The following is a 19,897-nucleotide window of genomic DNA, read 5'->3' as shown; positions in this document are numbered from 1 at the left end:
TAAAAAAAAGTGTTGGCATAGGCCACCGCTTTCTGTTATCTCACTCGTACAACAGCCTGACAGAAAAGTAGTCTTGAATGATGACGGCAAGAATATTTGTCATTGTAGTTTGTATTTCTGGCCATCGTGGCACTGCGCGCGCAAGACTATAACGCCGAATGCAAAAACCTGCTCGAAATGTTATCTCCCGATTGACCCGAAACTAAACTACAAAAAGCTTTATTGAAAACTGAATTTTTAACATGCTGGTGGTGGATTTGGGCACAAACTTGCAAACAGCAAGGTAATTCAGCGTAGTATTCATATTTAGCACACTAATATACAAATATTGTTTTATTGTTTTCTTGTACAAGAAACAAGTTGTTGGGACTAAACCCAGAGGACCCAACATTGTACACTGTCCGTAAAACACTTGATTTGTACATCCACACCAAAATTGTCAAGAAGATGCAGCCGAGAAAAAAAATATCTGAAATAAAAATTTGCCTTCCCATTAGAATCGGGCACTCACTATTCACCTTAAACAGTGAATGATTCGGGAAGTACGAATCAACCAACAAAGTGCTCTTTATCTGGCCGAGGTGAAAACCTGAGCAAGGCCCACCTATACTGTGTGTCACGGCTAAGCAGGAACGCGTGGTTTCAATTCCCAGCCAAAGTGGCCGCATATCTATTAAAACTGAATGAAGAAACACCCCAGTGCGATGAATTAGGTACACATAAAAGATCCCTAGGGGGTCAAAATGATTCTACGTGTTTACTTACTAATGCGTCCCACGCAATCATATGTCATTCACGTGTAAAACGTCACAACTTGCATAATTTAAAGTCGGGTGATGTTCAAACTCCTGGTTTATCTTAAGCCATACATTTACTAGTGGTGTATGCAGGGTATGATACACCGGACCCGTGCCCCCCCCCCCCCCCGCCCCAACCTCCCGAATTTCCTCAACGGCATACAGCACACAAAATGATACTCGACATTTTCCGACCCCAACCTCACTTCAGATCAGTGTGGTCTGAAGTGAAGTTCAGAACCCCCAACACCCCGAAGACATTTCTGCCTATACGCTCTTGTGCAGTATTATACCTTGATTGAATGCCAACAGAGAAAATGAGTAGGTGATCTAACCACGGGTTGTGGCTGCAGGGCCAGGTAGCCAGTGCATGCAACCTTGACGTGACCTTTTCTCAGATGCCGAACTTTGAAATAGATAACTTTCCTGCTGTTAGAAAGTCACTGGACTAATGAGTTACTTGGTCCGTTTTAAAATAATGGTCCCCGATATGCAGACGCTTGTTACTTTTTGGTTCATGCCATTTACACTTGCCATATCCTGCTCCGAAATACACACTAAGCAGTTGAGAAAACGCAAGGAGCGTAGGTTGATGGATTGATATATGGGGTTTAACTTCCCAAAACCACCATATGATTATGAGGGGCGCCGTAGTGAAAGGCTCCGGAAATTTCGACCACCTGGGGTTCTTCAACGTGCACCCAAATCTGAGCACACGGGCCTACAACATTACCGCCTCCATCGGAAATGCAGCCGCCGCAGCCGGGATTTGATCCCGCGACCTGGGGGTCAGCAGCCGACTACCTTAGCCACATGCCACCGCGGCGGGGCAAGGAGCGTATAGGCACCCGTTTACGTTAGCTAAAAGGCACAATTCACGCAGTAAAGATTCGCACGATTCTCTGTCCAGTACAGTTGCCGTGTAACACACATTTAGTGAACGAGATATCACTATTGAATGAAGCTGTAGTAGGATTTTCACCACGAGACGCGTCGTGAATTGCGGTTTATTATTGTCTGGAACGACGCGTCTGAGGGGGGCCTGCGAGATGCTCTGCCCTAGCGAATGCTGCGGAAACACTCGCTGACCGCGGAAAGAGAACCGGACGTTACAAAACGTGCGTTCTGTTTCGGGCTATGCTCTGTGCGGTTTCCAGGCGCTCGTAGTTCAAACCGAAAGGAGAACACTTGGCCCCAACGTCACGCTGGATGTCGAACAGTGCCCAGCCTTCGGAGGTGTTCGGGATGTACATCTGATACTGCAAACGGCGCAAAGCGAAAATGCAGTGTTAATAATAGAAATATTAATAATCAATGACCACACACATGCACCAGCACACACACATTTTTTACGAGTCCTCGTAAATCGTTTTGCTGCGCATTCTTATAATGGCTTTTTAAAACGAGTGCGTTTCACCGTCTAAAAACGTTTGTTCACACGTGCTATCACTCGGCGCAAGTAGCACCTTGGTATCAAAAAATCGTCGAATGCTATCAATGATAATTCTGCGATGTACGCGAGCATTGGCGGTTATGTTGGCATGCACCATGCCACAGACAAGAATATCAACGATTGTGCTCACAGCTTTGATATGTGGGGTTTAAAGTCCCAAAACCACCATATGATTATGAGAGACGCCGTAGTGGAGGGCTCCGGAAATTTCGACCACCTGCGGGGTTCTTTAACGTGCGCCCAAATCTGAGCACACAGGTCTACACTATTTCCGCCTTCATCGGAATTGCAGCCGCCGCAGCAGGGATTTGAACCCGTGACCTGCGGGTCAGCAGCCGAGTACCTTAGCCACTAGACCACCACGGCGGGGCTGTGCTCACAGCTTTTATTATACACTTTCTTGTGGTTTTGCTGCGCACATGTTTACCGAACGAAGAAGCTTATCTTTCACTAGCACTTACACCAATTACGTGAAGAAAACCCTGCTGGTAAAAAATTATCCGCAGCCCTCCACTACGGCATTTTTAATGGCCCGAGCCGCTTTAGGCTTTGAAACCGACACATCAACCAAGCTTCCAGAAAGCGGTGCTGCGACAGCTAAACTACATCGTACGCGTAATTAGAAGACATACGTTCTAGTTTCATATGCGTTATTGTTTTTTTTTGTCTACTTGCTTTCACGTTCTGGCCTTCGGTTAAATTAGAATGACAAATTTACCTCACACTTTTTTATTTATTCATTATTCACTGACTAGATGCAATTGTGACTGACGGTAATTGATCAAGGCCGTCCGCTCTCCCACACGAGAAGGAATGTCCTCGAGCGAGTCGTCTCACCTTTTCGACGATGCTCCGGTTGGACTCGAAGGTGACGTAGTACATGCGGTCGTCCTCCTCGTAGCTGACGTACTCGTACTTGCCGGCCGAGTCGTAGCGCCGCTTGCCGCTGAGCACGCTGTCGTTGCAGACGAAGTTGTAGTCCTCCATGTACGACCACGCACAGGGCCTGTCGGCGCCCGACGGCTGGTCGGTGCCCGGCGCGCCCGCGTACAGCATCACGCCCAGCGTCGAGGAGAACAGGAGCCGCAGCTTGTGGCTCTCTTCCCGCAGTGACGTCACGACAGCCTCGGCTATACTCTGCGGAGAAAAACAAAATTTGGAAAACAAGTGAGTCACTTCAAGGACCAGTGAAGCTGCTTAACACGCGCTGACACTGAGTTTCGAACCACAGCCAGTCACACACACTGCAATAAAATTCAAAATATCTGTGCAGGAACACCCATGTTAAACTCCGCGTATGGGCACGTAGCTAGTAGGCAGGATAACAGCTGGTCGTTAATGGTAACTGACTGCATTCCCATAGAAGGCAAACGCACGAAGGGGAGACAGAAAATTGGGTGGACCAATGAAATTAAAAAGTTAGCAGCGATAACGTGGCAACGGAAAGCCCAAGACCAGTTGATTGACCTTTGCCTTGCAAAGGGCGTAGTGAAGATGATGATGATGATGATGATGATGATGATGATGATGATGATGATGATGCGTGAACAGTATAAGTAGGGGAGTTTTACGTCTCAGAACCACCTTACGACTATGAGGAACGGCAAAGTGTAGGGCTACGAAAATTTTGACCACCTGGTGTTTTTTAACGTGTTCCAAAATTTGAGCACACGAACGTCTATCAGTTTGCCTTCATATAATTATGATATAATTATCATATAAATATGAGATACGCCGTAGTGAACGGCTCCGGAAATTTCGACCACCTAGTTCTAAGCGTGCAACCAAATCTGAGCATGATGGGCCTACAGAATTTTCACCTCCGTCGAAAATGCAGCCGCCGCAGCTGGGATTCGATCCTGCGGCCTGCGGGTCAGCAGTCGAGAATACCGCTGCGGCGGAGCATACGAGCGAATGTTCATGCGACATTTTTTTTTTCAACAGAGATATCCTCGAACGCTGTGATATAGACAGCCATGTCTCATTCGGAACAATATCATTACCGCAATACACACAAATAATTTCAATGCTACTTTGCGGAAAGCATGCCTTCACTGAATGAATTTATCACACATTACGCGTGTTTTTCTTGTGCGCGGTCCTACATACACGAAATATTACGGGCTTTTGTTTCCTCTAATTTCTTAGGGTTGTGTCTATATCTCCTTCGTCGGCGGCGGGCACATTTGTACACATCAAATTCGGAGAAATGTCACACACAGGATGTTTCTTCAAATGGCTTGACGCGTAATGTGCACATCCGTGTTGAGCGGTGCATGATTCTTCACCATATCTTCAAGTGCGTTCCAAAGTAGGCGCAGTGCCTCAGCAAACGTCATGCGGTTTTGCGACGTGAAGTTACATACACCTACAAGACTTACAAAGCTGGGGAGGGTGTCCACAGAAGACATCACGCATATCGGTCTAGATATGCACGTGGAAGGTGACGCATGAATTTCGGACATGTGGGTCTGCAGAATTATTGTGTCCAGATTTCTGAAAAAAAAAATGTACGTGCGCTTGAGAGACTAACAGCAGGAAACTGTATGTAATCTAGAATATACTGATAGCTCAGTTCTCTCTCTCTCTCTCTCTCTCTCTCACACACACACACACACACACACGCACAGAGGCGCACACGCGCACGCGCACACACACACACGCACACACACACACACACACGCACACGCACACACGCACGCGCACGCACAGACACGCGTGCTCGAAGAAAAAGAAGAAGAGAGGCGCGCGGATGCGAACGCAAGTTGAAAAAATTGCGACCACCAAGCATGAAAAACGTGTTAGCTTCTCTCTGAAGATGTGTTAGTGTAAGTGCGCCCAAATTATTTCTGGTCACAATTGATGCCAACTATCTTAACTTATTGTAAGTTCAGCTTACGCACACCTGACTATATTATGCTCACACAAGCGCGGTTTGTAAGACTTCACTGCGAAACATTGCAGCTCTGCCTGGAGCCGTCCACGTGCGTGTATAGCGATCGTCCAAGGGACAATGGCTATACATGCACGCTAAAAATGTCGGGGAAAGAGGTTGATTGTTCTGCGGGGTTTAACGTGCGAAATCGACAATGGCCATGAAAGGTTTGAAGAGCTAGATCCACTGGGGGTGTGAACAAAATTTTCAAAAAGTAAGTTATTACGAGATGTTATCTATAAACGCCTACACATATCATTTGTGTACATAATATTTTTTTCCTCTTAGGCTTTTAGTATTGTTGCCTTTTTTTCTTTTTTTCTTTCTTTTTCACGATTCCTTCATCACGCGTTGTAAGTATCGATGGCAGAAGATTTTTCTTCAACTATCTGTCCCTTCTGTACAAAAGGCACTGAGGACATTGTGATAATTTTTCAATAAAAGTAATGCCGAAAACGACCAACCAACACTTATTTTTGACTCTGAGCGGCCCTTCAAGCCTTTCAAATAACGCGCTTGCGGCATCTCAAGCATCACTGTCTGCCTTTGAATCGCGTTTTCGTTCAAAGGTGGCGCAGCATCCGCGGTTCACTCCGCTAACGTTTCAATTACCCCATCGTGTAGCGTTCGCTTAGTGCAGTGCAGGATGAAAACGTAGATATGACATTCTGCATTTTCTACGTGTCTAAAAGCCTGAATTATATTTTCCGAAGTCCAATGGTCTCCAGTTGTTAAGGAAACCACGTAAAAGGCGCCTGTTTCAAAATTTTAATTAAAGGGACACTAACAAACTACGCAATTTAACAAATTTATATGCGGAGAATATAAAATGGAAAACTTCCAGCGCCTCTTACGTATTCATTTAGGATGGCTTCAATGCGAAAACCATCTTCTTTTTTGGTCGATGTATTGATGCCCCCCCCCCCCCCCCCGAAAGCTGTCTGCATTTAACACTGGTTCCAGATTATCATTGCCTCCAAGATTGGACGCTTTGAAAGCTCTTTGAACCTCACTCGTTCTTGTACTGCCTCTGTGATTGGCATTCCTTTGACGAAGCGGCGATGTCATGTGTAGACCACACTGTGTAACGCCAATGAGAGGTCATGATGACGTCACATGTTTTGGCGATCTGTGACGGCACGCGGCAATGTCATTACGGGATTATGCGATTACATCAGTGAAGGTCGATTTTTGTGTTTGATTAGGCATTTAAGTTTTTTCGCTTTAAAGACGTGCACTTGTGTTGTCCTCAGACGACGTGACATTTGGTTTTCTATCCATTTATGACTACCCGCCTCGATGGTTTAGTTTCTACGGTGGTCGACTGCTGACTCGCAGGTGGTGGAAGCGAATCTCGGCTGCGTCGGCTGAATTTTCAATGAAATCGAAAAATGCTTGAGGCCGTTATGCTTAGGTTAAGCTGCATGTTAAAGAACCCCAAGTGCACGACGTAACTTCCTGGATCCTCCACTACGATGTCTCTCATACTCACGTAGTTATTTTGGGACGTTGAACCACAACAATTATTAAATATTATTATGAACTCATGACTACGGTCATCCGAATACAAGTTTCGGGCCAGTCAGCCGCACAGCCACGCAATCAGCAGATAATCCACAACAGGATATACAAATGATTGATGCATTTTAGCAGATATGTAAAGGAATCATATGGTGGTCCTCGGGGCTTTTTAATTCTCATACTACAGACAATGTATAGGCCTCATCTTCTAAAGGAAGAAAAGCTACAATCAGGATGATGTAAAACAGATCGTGTATGCTTACTCTTGCATTGACAACACTTCGGATACAAACTCTGCAGCTGCTTTGTGGGTGTACAGCCAGACGCCGAGAAAAGTCATGGGCACCAGGCCGGGTCCACTCGCCAGCGCCGTAGTGAAAGCCTGCACAGGATACGTTGCCACAAGTTCACACGTTGTCACTCTTACGCACTGCGCAGCGTGTTTCACCGCCAAAGCTAGAAAACGCCTGATTAGTATTTCAGCATTGAAACATGCATCGTCCTCAACGACATTGTGTCAGTTGCAGTCTATACCTCATTCGGCATGGCGGCCACTGGCTCACCATCAGAAGTTGAATATTTATCAAATATATGCAAGATACAATATTATTAAGGGAAAAATCACACACCCCATAAGTCTAAACTTCACACTATGCAGAATAGAAGCTATCAGCAACAGTTGAATTCTCTTGTATCCAACATGGATGCTCTCCTTTATCGGTATCTTGCAAAGGACAACTAGGGCCGTCAAAACTTTAGCTTATTTATACGAATACTGTTTATCACTCAAGGTTGTGAAAGAGCACAAAGGGACTTTCACTAGCTCATTCACCACTATAAGTTTACTACACTATTTTACGTATTTGTGTGCCACGTGATCAACGCGTTTATTTGCTCTGTGTACAGTTACAGTCATTGCTACACCATCAATAAAGTATGTACCCCTGCCACAATGATCCATTATTTTTCCAGGCGCGAATTATGGCTACATGTTTGTAAATGCGTTGAATTCACTCAACTTTATTCAAAGGACCTGGGTATCCAATTGCAACAAACAGGAGTTTTCAACATGTTCATCAATGTATATGTTTCTATAAACACTTCTAATTAGAATATAATTGAATATATATTCAGATACTTGACAATTGTTTTTGCCTCAAAAGAATTAGATATCATGGTCAACATACTTCTGTGATTCATACTTCATTATACTTATTTCTAACAAGGAAAAGTTCTACTTTCTACATATCTCTCGGGAAGCCACGTGTCCAAATATTTGTACAACAAGGTAGTGTCATAAATAAATTAACAATTAAATTAGCAAATAAATTAACAATTAAATTTAAAAAATTAACAACGAAGTTAAATGAAGGCGTACTAATTTTTCACAAGATTTATATAACCTGAAGCTCAATTATTCTTGTTATTTCTTCGTTGAATTGTTTCGTGCGAACGCGTCTACTGCAAAACGTGTCGCTATAGCTTGCACGGTGTGGCACCTTATGTCTGAAACGGAGTATATTTATTAGCGAATTCGGGCAAGGTGCTCTCATGACTGTGTACAATCCAATTCAGCTCTATCCAGCACCGACCTTGAACATAGGCGCCATGATGTTGGTGTTCGGACTGCTGTGGCGAGCGTAGTTGAGCACACCCATTGCCCTGACACCTACGGTCCGCACGAGGTCGGATAGCTGGCCGCCCATGGCCGGGATGGTGGTCGCTGCGTCAGACTGACCCAACGAGAAGCTTACGCCGGGAGCGACGCTCTTCTGTTTAGCGAAGCCCTGAGGGAGAACAACGCGCCGTGTAAAGACTGTTCGCGCTTTCATTGCAGATCTGCTAAACTACAGCAGAAATGTTTGAACAGATCCTCTAAAAAATTGGAGGATGCTTGAGCTTCGCCTTCAAGAGTAGTTCGTGAGAGCGTAATCAGGCATCGTGCACATCGACTTCTGAACCGCTATAACCTGCTTCGGTTCTCGGTGCATGCCACAACTCAGCCGTAAGAAAAACAAACGACTGTGTTCATAACAGTGGCCGTTTGAAAGTATCATTGAATGCCTATTAGGGCTACACTGGTTTAAGTGCCCAATATGCCATAATTTTTTTTGTGTGTGTGAATCAGGGAAAGTCTCCCTACGTGGCCGTAGGGCAACACGTGAACCTACGCAGTTGTTCACTTTGTTGACGGTCCTGCTGCCGATCATAAAATATGTCTGAGCGCATTGTGATTGGCGGACCTTTAGATCACCGACTCGTTGCTCAATTCAAATCTTTTGACGTCTGGTGCGATCCTACGCTTTAATTGACCACGCGCGTTAAGGAGACTCATCCCACTGCATGACAATCTTATCGTTTTTTTTTTTCAAAGCACTTTAAACAAATCTTGTGACTTTGTGGTACAACACCGGCTTGCCACACAGACAGTCTTGGTTCGATCCTCTCGCGGGCCCGAAAAAGTTTTAATATTTCATTTTCATGTTTCCTAATTTTTGCAGTCTTGCACAAGACAACAATTTTTGGCTCAAAACCAATGGCGCCGATATTTCTGCGGAACGAAGTTTTTAAAGCTATCACGTTAAAATATTAAATATAATACTTATATTATTATCAATATACGTTCCAAAATTTCCATATGATTATTAGAGACGCCGTAGTGTAGGGCTCCTTAAATTTCGGCAACCTGGGGTTCTTTAGAGTGCACCTAAATCTAAGTACACAGACCTCAAACATGTTCACCTCTATTGAAAATGAAGCCATCGTAGCCGGGATTCCATCCCGGGACCTTCGGTGCGTTAAGACTGGTGAGGTTTCTAATGAGTTCGCCTAAGACAACTAGATGTCGAAAGTGGCATTCTATTCTTCCAAGTCGGCTATATTGATCATTCATCCTCCTTCCTTCACCAACCACCGAAGCTCTCTGGGCCTTTTGGTATTGCACTGCGTCCAGGATTGGCCCACCTCCGACTAACGACGATGTCATGTGATGACGTCCTCATGTGATCCTGCCCATGCTTGATGACGTTATAGTGATTTCATGGCCTCACAAGCGGTGTATTTCTGTACTTCCATGATAATGACATTTGTCATCACGTGACTTTTTGAACGATTTGCACTGATGCCACTGACGCCAATAGTCACTTTCTCGCCTAAATAACGAGTCTTTTACGGCCACTTCATGAAGTATATAACGTACGTAATTATTATGAAAAGCAAAATCACACCATCTCCCACTGAAGGGAACCATGTGTAGATGCGAAGCAGCAGGCGCTAACGCTTACCCCACTGACGGCGGCGTTGCGCATGAGGGAAACCTGGGAGGTGCAAAGCGCGCAGTGATGGACCAGTGTTTCTTACTGGAACATGTCAATCGCTGCTAATGGGCAGTGAGATACATTAGATACCGATTAGACAAAGAGACCCACAGTTCGCTTTTAGTTAACGCGCACGCTGCAAACATTCATTGAATGCAAAGTATTTTAGAGTCGCACCTACTCGGTGCGACTATGGCCAAAGCCGGCCCCGGCAGAGGCGTCGGCAGTACCACTGCGCATGCTCGGACCTCGCAAGGCTGGCGCAGGCAGCGTCTGCTAGTAAAAACTGGCTGCTCGCGCTGCACAACTATTCGCTGGCCACTGCATCGTACTTTAACGTCTCACCAATCGTTGAAGGCGACGCTTCTCCTTAGTTCAATAAATAAGAATGATAGAGATTATATTAAGCATTCCCAAACCATATTAAATTACAAAATATTCGCGTGATACCCTCCCCTTCTGCGACGCATTTACTCGAGTTCCCCCCGTAGGAAGATGCCGGCGGCTTTGGTTCAACAATGCACAGGATAAATTTCCCATCAGCACTACCTTGGTGGTCAAGATCCAGTGCCTATATATACGAACAGTGAACGCTTGTGCACCGCGAGCAGTCGGTTTTTTCAATCAAGAAACTCGCTTGCAGACGCTGCCTGCGCCGGTGTTACGAGGGGAGAGAGTCGGGAGCATAGGAGAGGAGAGAGAGAGAGGAAAAGGAGGCACATGTGCAATGGGGTTGTAAACAACGCTGGGAAAGATGTCTAGAAGATGGAAAGGGGAAGCGAGCGTAGGCTAGCGTAGCAAACACTGCCTGTGTTAGCATTGAGAGGTGGGAGAGGTGTGGAGTGTAGAAGAGGGTCCAAAGTGGGAGGGGACGCGCATGTGCAACGGAGGTGTAAACGTCACTGGGAGGGGTGCCTCGAGGAGAGAGAAGGGGGAGCGAGCATAGGCCAGCAGATGCTGCCTGCGTCGGCGTTGCGAGAAAGAGCGGAATGATGATGATTATATGTGGGGTTTAACGTCCCAAAACCACCATATGATTATAAGGGACGCCGTAGTGGAGGGCTCCGGAAATTTTGACCACGTGGGGTTCTTTAACGTGCACACGAATCTGAGCACACGGGCCTACAACATTTCTGCTTTCATCGGAAATGCAGCCGCCGCAGCCGGAATTCGCCCCCGCGACCTGCGGGTCAGCAGCCGAGTACATTAGCCACTAGACCACCGCGGCTGGGCAGAGTGGAGCGTAGGAAAGCTGAGAGAAGCAAGGTGCGTGCATGCGCAGCAACGCGCGTTCACACTTGGCATCGGAGGGAGCGAAAGCGGCAAAACTCACCGGAAATTCACCCGCTTTGCCGCCTAAGCTAAGCCAACGTTGCTTAAAGTGGCCGTAAAAGCACGCCGCGAGGCCGGAACGACAAACTTGCGTGGCGTAAAAATCCTCTTTTCGCTTCACGGTTTTGGCTGCACTAGCTCAAACCACGTGATCTAAACAGCCGGCCGCAGACTTCAACATGGCGGCAATGGCGTCGGCGATGGCTCGCATCGGCTCAAATTACAAACTGCCCGTGCAGCACGACGAAGCTTGATGGGCTTAAAAAGGAGGCGTTCATCGAGAGCCTGGTTTGGATTACGATCTCCGAGATCACTGGAAGCATACGGTGCAGCAACAGTGAGTCGGCATGCCCCGACGCGTCTCGCTTTTATGTACAGCAGGTTGAATCGTCACCCTCGGAAGCTTTTCAGGCCTGCGCGTCACGTGACGTGACGTCGACGACGTCACATCGCGCCGGCCGGCCGGCCGCCCTTCGCTGGGTGGCTGCGCCAGCCGCGAGCGCTTGCCGCGAGCGCCCTTCACGCCTACCGACTCGGGCGAGGTGCCTTGACACCATGTCCGCACGATTTATCAAGGTATCGATTGATTGTATGGTTTAACGCGCCGACGCAACGCAGGCGATGAAGCGCGCCGTAGGGGAGGGCTCAGGATCAAGTTTGACTACCTGGGAATCTTATTGTGTGCCGAAATCTCGTACACACGGGCGTTTTTGCTTTTCGCCTCCATCAGAAATGCGGCCGCCGCAGCCGGGTATCGAAACCGCGCCCTAGTGCTCAGAAGCGCTACGCCTTAGCCACTGAGCCACCGCGGTTGGGGAACTTATCAAGGTATCAAGAAATAATGAATATCGTGAATGGAATAATGCATATTTATTTATCACAGCCAGACGCCGTCTGTACAAATATCACAGTGCGCATTGTTCTCGGTCCAGGCAGACGACAGGCAACACAAGATGTTGCCCTTAATGCTGAAAATATGCCAAAAGTACAAAACACAATATCTTGCCACATAAAACTCAAAACAAAACAGATTGTAACATCAAAAACATCCTCAAGCTTTGGAACAGAAAAAGCACACTTTCATTTAAATTGTAGGTTAGAGGAAAACATACCATTCGTTTATCATAGTAGCAGTAGCAACACAAGGTATCAGGTTCAAACACTTGCCAAAAAATACAATACATAAGAACACTGGTGACTAAATTGTGGTCCACAGCATGATAAATGACAGAAAGAAAAGTAATTGTACTGCCACAGGTAGGTGCATGTCCTAGGGAAAAAATCAAACAAAAATCTAAGAAAAAACAAATCACAGTGCACAACATGTCTGTACACAGAGTGCACAAGGAAAGTGTACACAGCTTAGGTACCAAAACGGACTGTACAACTGCTACAGTAGGCACCGAGGCAGTTCGAGTTAAAAAAAAGAAAAAAGTACAGCACTTTTAAAAGCTAACAACTTGTAAAGAGATACAAAACTGGAAACAAGGCTCATTTTACATAAGGCAGAAGTATACCAAGGAAATCAAGCCATGACATGCAATCAAATACACTCTGTGCAGTTTCACAAGAATAAATGTGAAGAGAAACACGCGACGCTTGGAAAATTACTTTCCAAGAAAAATTCGGGCCTTTCTATTTTTCGCCTTCTGATCTTTTTCAATGCGTAAAAGATCGTTCCTTTGCTTGCACAAGTTGTTGAGCATTATATTTGCTGCACAGTTTGCAACCAATGTGATGAGGAGCTCGTAGGTGTGCCCGTTTTCACACGTATCTATGTCCTCAAGCCTTGGCAGAGAGTCCAGTGTAAGTTGCCGAACGACATTCTTTCGGTTCGGCCCATGGAGAAACTGGGTAGAGGTACTTTCCGTCATGAGCTTTCTAACTACAACCTCCGTGTACATAACTACTGTGATTACAAGAGCAGAAGGAAATTTGAGGCCACCCCGATCCAGTTGTGCGATTAAAGAATGGGTGTCCTCTCCTGTTTCGGCCGTATTTCGGGTAACGACCAACTGCCTCTGGCAGCTTTCACACTTGAGAACTTTCATTGCAGCGTGTGCACAATACCCACCAACATAACCAATCACCGGCATTTGTGCTCTGAGCTCATCAAGGTCAGCATCGCTAACATGAACACTAAAAGAAGTGCCCGCATCCCTGACACTGTCCGTCTCTTCGATGCCTCTGAGATCATCGTTGCTCATCCTTGGAAGGGCATTTTGAAGGCGAATCCTTCCCTCGGTTTCGCAAAGCTGGCGAACAGATATGTGATACTGCCCACCAGCCATCTGCCTGTACTGTCCAAAGCGACTCTCGAGGGTATCCGTCTGGACTTTCCCTAGCAGAATATACTTAAAGTGAAGCTCACTAACGCAGTACTTCACCAATGCCAAAAGGGATTGAGCAGAGAGCCTCAAGGCACTCAATGTCTCCTGGGTAAGTACTCCGGTGTCGTGCCTATAAAATTCCCACACATCGAGCCATGTGATAAAAGTGCTTAGAAAGCTTGCCTTTGGGTCATCTGTGTGGTTTGACATGGGCTCTTCGTAAACATTACGGTGATGGAAGCCCTTACTAGGTGTCTTTACATTGACAATGCTCCACCAACGAAGAATTATTTTGATGAACTCGGCGGTTGCTGTAGCATGTTGAAAATCAGTATGACCCTTGCGAGCGGCCAGGGCTTCGGCTACGTGCGGATTAAAAACCTGCAGTACGAGTTTGACGTCCTGTCGTTCAAAGCTGCTTGGATTTAGAGCTTTTGACGTCAAGCCATACCCAGACTTCAGAAGCAGGGGTGACTCCTCTTTGTGCAAATCTCTCAAATGCTTAAATGAAGCAGTCATCTTGCATTCGGGATGAACTTCATTGTTCGAAAGCTCGAAGCGTGGGTAGAAAAAGCAAGTTCCAGCATTTTTCTGGTTGAGCCAGTTATTTCTTATGCATTTAAATAGATGCACAGCATCCACCACGTAAAATAACGGCCGATCTGGGTCTGCCGGATGCGGGTAAACAGGGCTAAGCTTTGGTTCTGGCAGAAACATCTTCATTGCCTTCCTGTTCAGCGAGTTATTGTCACAGACAACGGCTATGACCCTGTATCCAATTTCTTCTAAGCCCAAGATCACCTTCTTCAGCATGCAATGAAGATCTTCATCCTGTAAGGCTTTTACCGGAAGAATGTGCGCCACCTCCTTGAATGCGCTCAGCAAACTTTGTATCATAAACATGTGCACCGATGTGGCCGCTTCGTTGGAGTTAACTGCTGCACCACATATGTTCCCACCTTTGTAATCTAAACAAGGTTTGATATAAATCTCGTCAAGCATCAGCGTCACAGTGTGTTCATGTGCCTGCAGATGTTTGAATCTCTGAGACACATACTGAAGGAAAGTGTCGTCAGAAGAATCAACTTGTGGGCACATTTGAATAGACGAGCACACATTTCTAATAGTGCTTGGGTGGGGCAAAGTTAGTGCACCTGTGCTTCTCAGGAACTTGTAGGCATGTGGTGATATTGTACGCAAGATGCATGCAAAGACCATCACCTGTGCGCTATACTGAATGCGCTTTGCAGAAAGGAGTAGTAGCTGCTCCTTCATAAAGTTCACCGTCTCTTTCTTGCCTTCATCAATGCTGGCTTCCAATTTGTCCAGAAGGCAATGTATTGCTTGAGCCAGGTGGCGATAAGTGCAGCGCTCCTCAGACAGCATCGACAGGTTGTTCAAAATTTCCAACAAGGAACTTACTTTTTGAACTGAGTCTGGTACAACAGCGCTACCAAGGTTCTTGATTGGTGAACCTTGATAGCAGGCAAAGACTTCAAGGTTTGCAAACACGGTCAATGACGCATTCAAACAAGGTTCACGATAGTCGATAATGTTCAAAAACATGGAGCACTCTTCTTTATGAATCACAGTCCACTTCGGAGACACTGACACCCCTTGCAGGCGAGCCCTTAGTTCTTCGAGGGACGAAAACCGGTCTCGTTCTTGCTCCGCTTCATATGACGCCAGCGACTCTTCTACAGCACGGGCGAGTTGGGAGGCTTCTTGTCGGCTCCTCTTGGCGTCAGGGGTTTCTCTCGTGCTCTGGTCTCGTACTGATAGGTAGGACGGACAGCCGGGAAATACCGTTGGGACAGATCCAGGACGCAACCGTGGTACTGGGAGTGCAACTTCAATAACTCTCCCTGTCCTTGGATCCGTGTACGATGTCGTCTTCTCGATGCATGAAGCGTCGAAATGATCCGCGCACACCTGCACAAACGTTTCAAGAACGTCTGAGACGCCACTTCTCAAAAGAAAAAAATGCGCTCCCGTTTGCATGACCGTGTTTACAGTCCGTGTAGCTAAAACAAAGTCTACCTACGTTTCGCAAGCATCTAAATAAAAGCGCTGCGCTAAGCGGTAGAAGCAACATGAAAGGAAACACGGGAGCGTGATGTCACCGCACTCCACGAAGCGCTTCCACCGAGAGCTTGCAAGAATATACGACACCACTGCACTGTTAGTGAACAAAGCGCAGCTGACCATCCTTGCTGCGAACGTGCCTTTCTGGGCAATTCTCATCAACTGCTGGCGTCAGCGCTTCGCGAGGCCCGGCGGCCACACGCTCAAGTATTTCCCATCATAGGTGATTTCTACCCGAACAAGCAACGACAAGCTATGAACAGGAGCATCTCAAATTCTTACCTTAGTGCACGAAGTCGGCACGAAGTCCTTCCTAGGAATGGCGCGTAGCCATTGTTTGAGAGCGTCGGCGTCTTTAGGGAAGGAAAACACTTGTATCTTCTTTCCTGTTTTGTAGTTGCCGGTGCATCCGGGTACACAACACTTATTCGGCATTGTCGCATCACTCCAGCATCACGCACGGAAACGAAATTGCCGCAAAACAACAACGGAAAGCAACAAACGCGAAACACCGTCAACACCACGCCGCCGAACCGTCACCACCGCCGCCCGCGCTGCGCTCGCTGCCGCTGCGGCTTCCCCGAGAGTCAGCCGGCCGGAAATGACGTCAGATTGCTGGGCGCAGGCCTGAAAAGATTTTCCGGGGGTGACGGTTGAATCCGCCGCCACCGTTTCCGGTGCGTTCACTTGTGTCGTTTCTGCTGGCGTATCTCCCGAAACAACGGTTGGAAAGGTGCGAGCTGTTTCTTTTCCATGCTTAGCGTGATTAACACGAATTTGGTACGAAACTGAGTTCTCAGAAAGCTGGCAAAATTGAATTGTGAAGGTAACAATGGCAGAGGTAACGGGATGAGGCAGAACGAATGTGAACATCTTCGAGGCACGCGGTCGTGGTTTTCCCGCCAATCCGGTGTTTTAGCTTCACTTCTTTAGTGTGAAATGGGCTAAGCGTGGTAATGCTGCACATTAGATTGTGCTCGACCATAACATGGTTTGTAATTAAAGAAGTGCGTGCACGTTGGAGTTGAAATTACGCGGCCAGAACAAAAGATAGTGGAAACGAAGGTATGCGCGATACTTAGCCCGAACTTATCCTGTTTCAATCTGTGAGTTCCGTACGTGTGCGTTTGCGTATGCCAGACTTTAACATCCTGCCAAGCTTCCTTAAGTGCCTTTATAACACTGATTGAAGGAAACTGAATCGAACGCTGCGATCGCACTCGCTCACCTCTCGAAATGTATCCCACGTGCTGCGCCTGTACAGTGGCTGAAACCCGTCGTTAACCACAGTGAGGTCCGGGTAGATTGTGTAGTCGCACCAGCCCGCCGTGATGGGATCCACGGCCGTGAAGCTATGTCCCAGCACGCAGAACATGATTCCCTTGCGGTACAACGCAGCCACCGTTGTAGCTGTGGAGTGAGCACGGAGATAAATTGGCTGCCGAAGCGATGTTATCAAAATTGTCTTCTTTCATCGAATCGTGGCTCATGAACGAAAATATTATCAGGTATACTGTTTCGGACTGTGGTTTTAAAGAGCATTACCGCAATATGTTCAATGCTCTTCAAGACAACCTCGTAATTTACTGCTTTAACTGCGGCTGTGTGCCCCTCTTTGAGTGCTGTGAGACATTATTAGATAAGCACCACTTCACGTGACAGAATTATTTGATAGATGACGCAACAGAATATTAGAGCGCATCTCCCATAGTAGAGTGCCAAATACTCTAAATTGTTAACAACTTTTTCCAAACACACATCAAATTACAGCTTGTGTGTGAGTTCCCCATCTGTTGTGCTACTGCAAAAAGAGATCATCTATGTGTATCAATCTTAAGCTTTGTACATTCCTCGAGCGCAGTCAACAGCTGACGAGAGATTTGTTACTTTATAGTGATTGACGTGGTTGATAAATCCACCCCTTAATACAAATCCTTTGTCGATACTTACAAAGTATAATGAAGGCGTGCTGTCCTGTTTTACGTGGGGCAACAGCATACCCGTGCACTTATGCGTGGGCATGCTGTCGCAGCCACAACACTGGTTTAAACAAATGTAGACCACCACTGCTATCCCAGCAGGTTACCTTCCATGTCATCATATCTCTATTCTCGCAGCTATGTGATGAAGTGGTCCAAGCTAGTTGACTAACATCCTATCGATGCCTTTCGCGTGACGTCATGGTCACAGCTCCATGACGTGTTGGCGCACCAACATGGCGGTCCTGATGATGTAAAGGCAGCGTAATCCCATGGCGCTTGGACTCCATTATAATAACGATGTGGCCAGAGTTTTATTGAACTCCGTCAATAACGAAATAACTTACGACTCATTGATATGTGGGGTTTAACGTCCCAAAACCACCATATGAATATAAGAGACGCCGTAGAGTAGGGCTCCGGAAATTTCGACCATCTGGGGTTCTTTAACGTGCACCCAAATCTGAGTACACGGGCCTACAGCATTTCCGCATCCACCGGAAATGCAGCCGCCGCAGCCGGGATTCGATCCCGTGACCTGCGGGTCAGCAGCCGAGTACCTTAGCCACTACCGCGCCGGGGCAAATAGCTTGCGATTGATATTATAACGGCAGTAACACGTGACGTCACAAACTTTGTGTGCGCCATGCGGTTCAGCAACATAGCGTTTTCAGTGACATCAGTGCGAGCCATCTAAATGTATGAGTGCGATAAGTTGAACAAACAAGAGAAAGTGCCTCAGACACGGTATTGATGATGTTTTGACAGGGGGACCTATCATCGTCAAAGGCGCCTTGTAATCCTTGGTGTTTTAATTTTAAAGAGATTAGTATTCACACCATATCCAGTTTTCCCACGTTTTGCTGTTGGTAATCAGACTAATGACCATTTGGAAAGAAAAAAAAAGCTATAAAGCAGAACAGTGTAGCCCTTGTCTCATTTCAAGCAAATCTGCAGTCACGCTCAGGAATATGGAATGGAGCAAGGACTACACGATTGCGCATTATCGTTTTCTTTGTTTTCGTTCAAGACGGCGACTACCAACAGTGACACGTGCCACCAGTGGCCATGATGTCAATACTAACCTCTTTAAAATTAACGCGCCAAGGTTGACAAGGCACCCGTGACAAAGAACCTCCTATAGAAACGTCAGTCAGTCCACACGAGGCATTTTTTTCTTATTTGTTCAATATATCCCCCTCCATGTTTCCATCTGTCGGGTCCCATCTCGGCATTGGAGATAACATGGCAAATTAAGGGGGCTCGCAATGAGCAGGAGGACGAACGCATCGGTGGGAGTGAGTTTTTGTCGATCACGACCATACTGAGGAACACATATGCCGAAAATTGAGAAATAGGGTTACTTGTTTGTAGTTTTATCTAAGACATACAAATGATATGATATGTACAAATAAAAGTGAACGTAAAAACGTCAAGCCTACAACACAAACATATGACGTGTTCTTTTGCCCTCTTTTTATTAGCCATATTGCGTAAGGGGACTAAAGAATATCTGCGTTTTAAGCCCCAAAACCACGACATGATTATGAGATTAATTGATTGATACGTGGGGTTTAACTTCCCAAAACCACCATACGATTTTGAGGGACGCCGTAGTGGAGGGCTCCGGAAATTTTGACCACACGGGGTTTTTCAACGTGCACACAAATCCGAGCACACGGGCCTACAACATTTCCATCTCCATCGGAAATGTAGCCGCAGCAGCCGGGATCCGATCCCGCGACCTGCGGGTCAGCAGCTGAGTACCTTAGCCACTAGACCACCGCGGTGGGGCGACATGATTATGAGAGACGCCATAACGAAGGAATCCGTATTTTTGGCCCCGCCACGGTGTTCTAGTGGCTAAGGTACTCGGCTGCTGACCCACAGGTCGCGGGTTCAAATCCCGGCTTTGGCGGCTGCATTTATGATGGAGGCGGAAATGTTGTAGGCCCATGTGCTCAGATTTGGGTGCAAACTAAAGAACCCCAGGTGGTCGAAATATCCGGAGCCCTCCCCTAGGGCGTCCCTGATAATCATATGGTGGTTTTGGGACGTTAAACGCCACATGAATCAATCAATCCGTAATTTTTGTCCATCTGGTGTTCTTTAACGTGCACTGAAATTGCACAGTAGACAGGATAAGCA

At 46.6% G+C, this 19,897-nt stretch overlaps 3 protein-coding genes across 3 annotated transcripts; all 3 read right to left on the bottom strand.

The window, feature by feature from the left end:
- Nucleotides 1–300: 300 nt before the first annotated feature.
- Nucleotides 301–3,521, bottom strand: LOC119171702 (uncharacterized). Its single transcript, XM_037422512.2, has 2 exons — nucleotides 3,088–3,521; nucleotides 301–2,056 (listed from the first exon to the last, which is right to left on the bottom strand). The coding sequence occupies exons 1-2, from the start codon at nucleotides 3,304–3,306 to the stop codon at nucleotides 1,907–1,909; spliced, it is 369 nt and encodes a 122-aa protein (XP_037278409.2). The 5' UTR covers nucleotides 3,307–3,521; the 3' UTR covers nucleotides 301–1,906.
- Nucleotides 3,522–3,523: 2 nt separating this feature from the next.
- Nucleotides 3,524–15,011, bottom strand: LOC142814187 (uncharacterized). Its single transcript, XM_075892270.1, has 3 exons — nucleotides 8,299–15,011; nucleotides 6,970–7,088; nucleotides 3,524–4,746 (listed from the first exon to the last, which is right to left on the bottom strand). The coding sequence occupies exons 1-3, from the start codon at nucleotides 8,536–8,538 to the stop codon at nucleotides 4,482–4,484; spliced, it is 624 nt and encodes a 207-aa protein (XP_075748385.1). The 5' UTR covers nucleotides 8,539–15,011; the 3' UTR covers nucleotides 3,524–4,481.
- Nucleotides 9,928–19,399, bottom strand: LOC142814132 (uncharacterized). Its single transcript, XM_075892065.1, has 3 exons — nucleotides 16,053–19,399; nucleotides 14,970–15,617; nucleotides 9,928–10,023 (listed from the first exon to the last, which is right to left on the bottom strand). The coding sequence occupies exons 1-3, from the start codon at nucleotides 16,203–16,205 to the stop codon at nucleotides 9,928–9,930; spliced, it is 897 nt and encodes a 298-aa protein (XP_075748180.1). The 5' UTR covers nucleotides 16,206–19,399.
- Nucleotides 19,400–19,897: the final 498 nt, after the last annotated feature.

The sequence above is a fragment of the Rhipicephalus microplus genome, chromosome 4 (genome assembly GCF_043290135.1).
Source record: "Rhipicephalus microplus isolate Deutch F79 chromosome 4, USDA_Rmic, whole genome shotgun sequence".
Classification (NCBI taxonomy): Eukaryota; Metazoa; Arthropoda; class Arachnida; order Ixodida; family Ixodidae; genus Rhipicephalus; species Rhipicephalus microplus.
This window is presented reverse-complemented; position numbering and strand designations above follow the sequence as displayed.

Excerpts from the sequence above, each read along its gene's own strand:
- LOC119171702 (XM_037422512.2), bottom strand. The coding sequence starts at position 3,306 with ATGCTGTACGCGGGCGCGCCGGGCACCGACCAGCCGTCGGGCGCCGAC. Across the intron at positions 2,057-3,087 it reads ACCGGAGCATCGTCGAAAAG|TATCAGATGTACATCCCGAA; the intron begins GTGAGACGACTC and ends CGCCGTTTGCAG.
- LOC142814132 (XM_075892065.1), bottom strand. The coding sequence starts at position 16,205 with ATGCCGAATAAGTGTTGTGTACCCGGATGCACCGGCAACTACAAAACA. Across the intron at positions 15,618-16,052 it reads TGCCGACTTCGTGCACTAAG|GTGTGCGCGGATCATTTCGA; the intron begins GTAAGAATTTGA and ends ACGTTTGTGCAG. Across the intron at positions 10,024-14,969 it reads ATGAAGGCAAGAAAGAGACG|GTTTCCCTCATGCGCAACGC; the intron begins GTGAACTTTATG and ends TGCACCTCCCAG.
- LOC142814187 (XM_075892270.1), bottom strand. The coding sequence starts at position 8,538 with ATGAAAGCGCGAACAGTCTTTACACGGCGCGTTGTTCTCCCTCAGGGC. Across the intron at positions 7,089-8,298 it reads TCATGGCGCCTATGTTCAAG|GCTTTCACTACGGCGCTGGC; the intron begins GTCGGTGCTGGA and ends TATCCTGTGCAG. Across the intron at positions 4,747-6,969 it reads GAAGTGTTGTCAATGCAAGA|AAATCTGGACACAATAATTC; the intron begins GTAAGCATACAC and ends TTTTTTTTTCAG.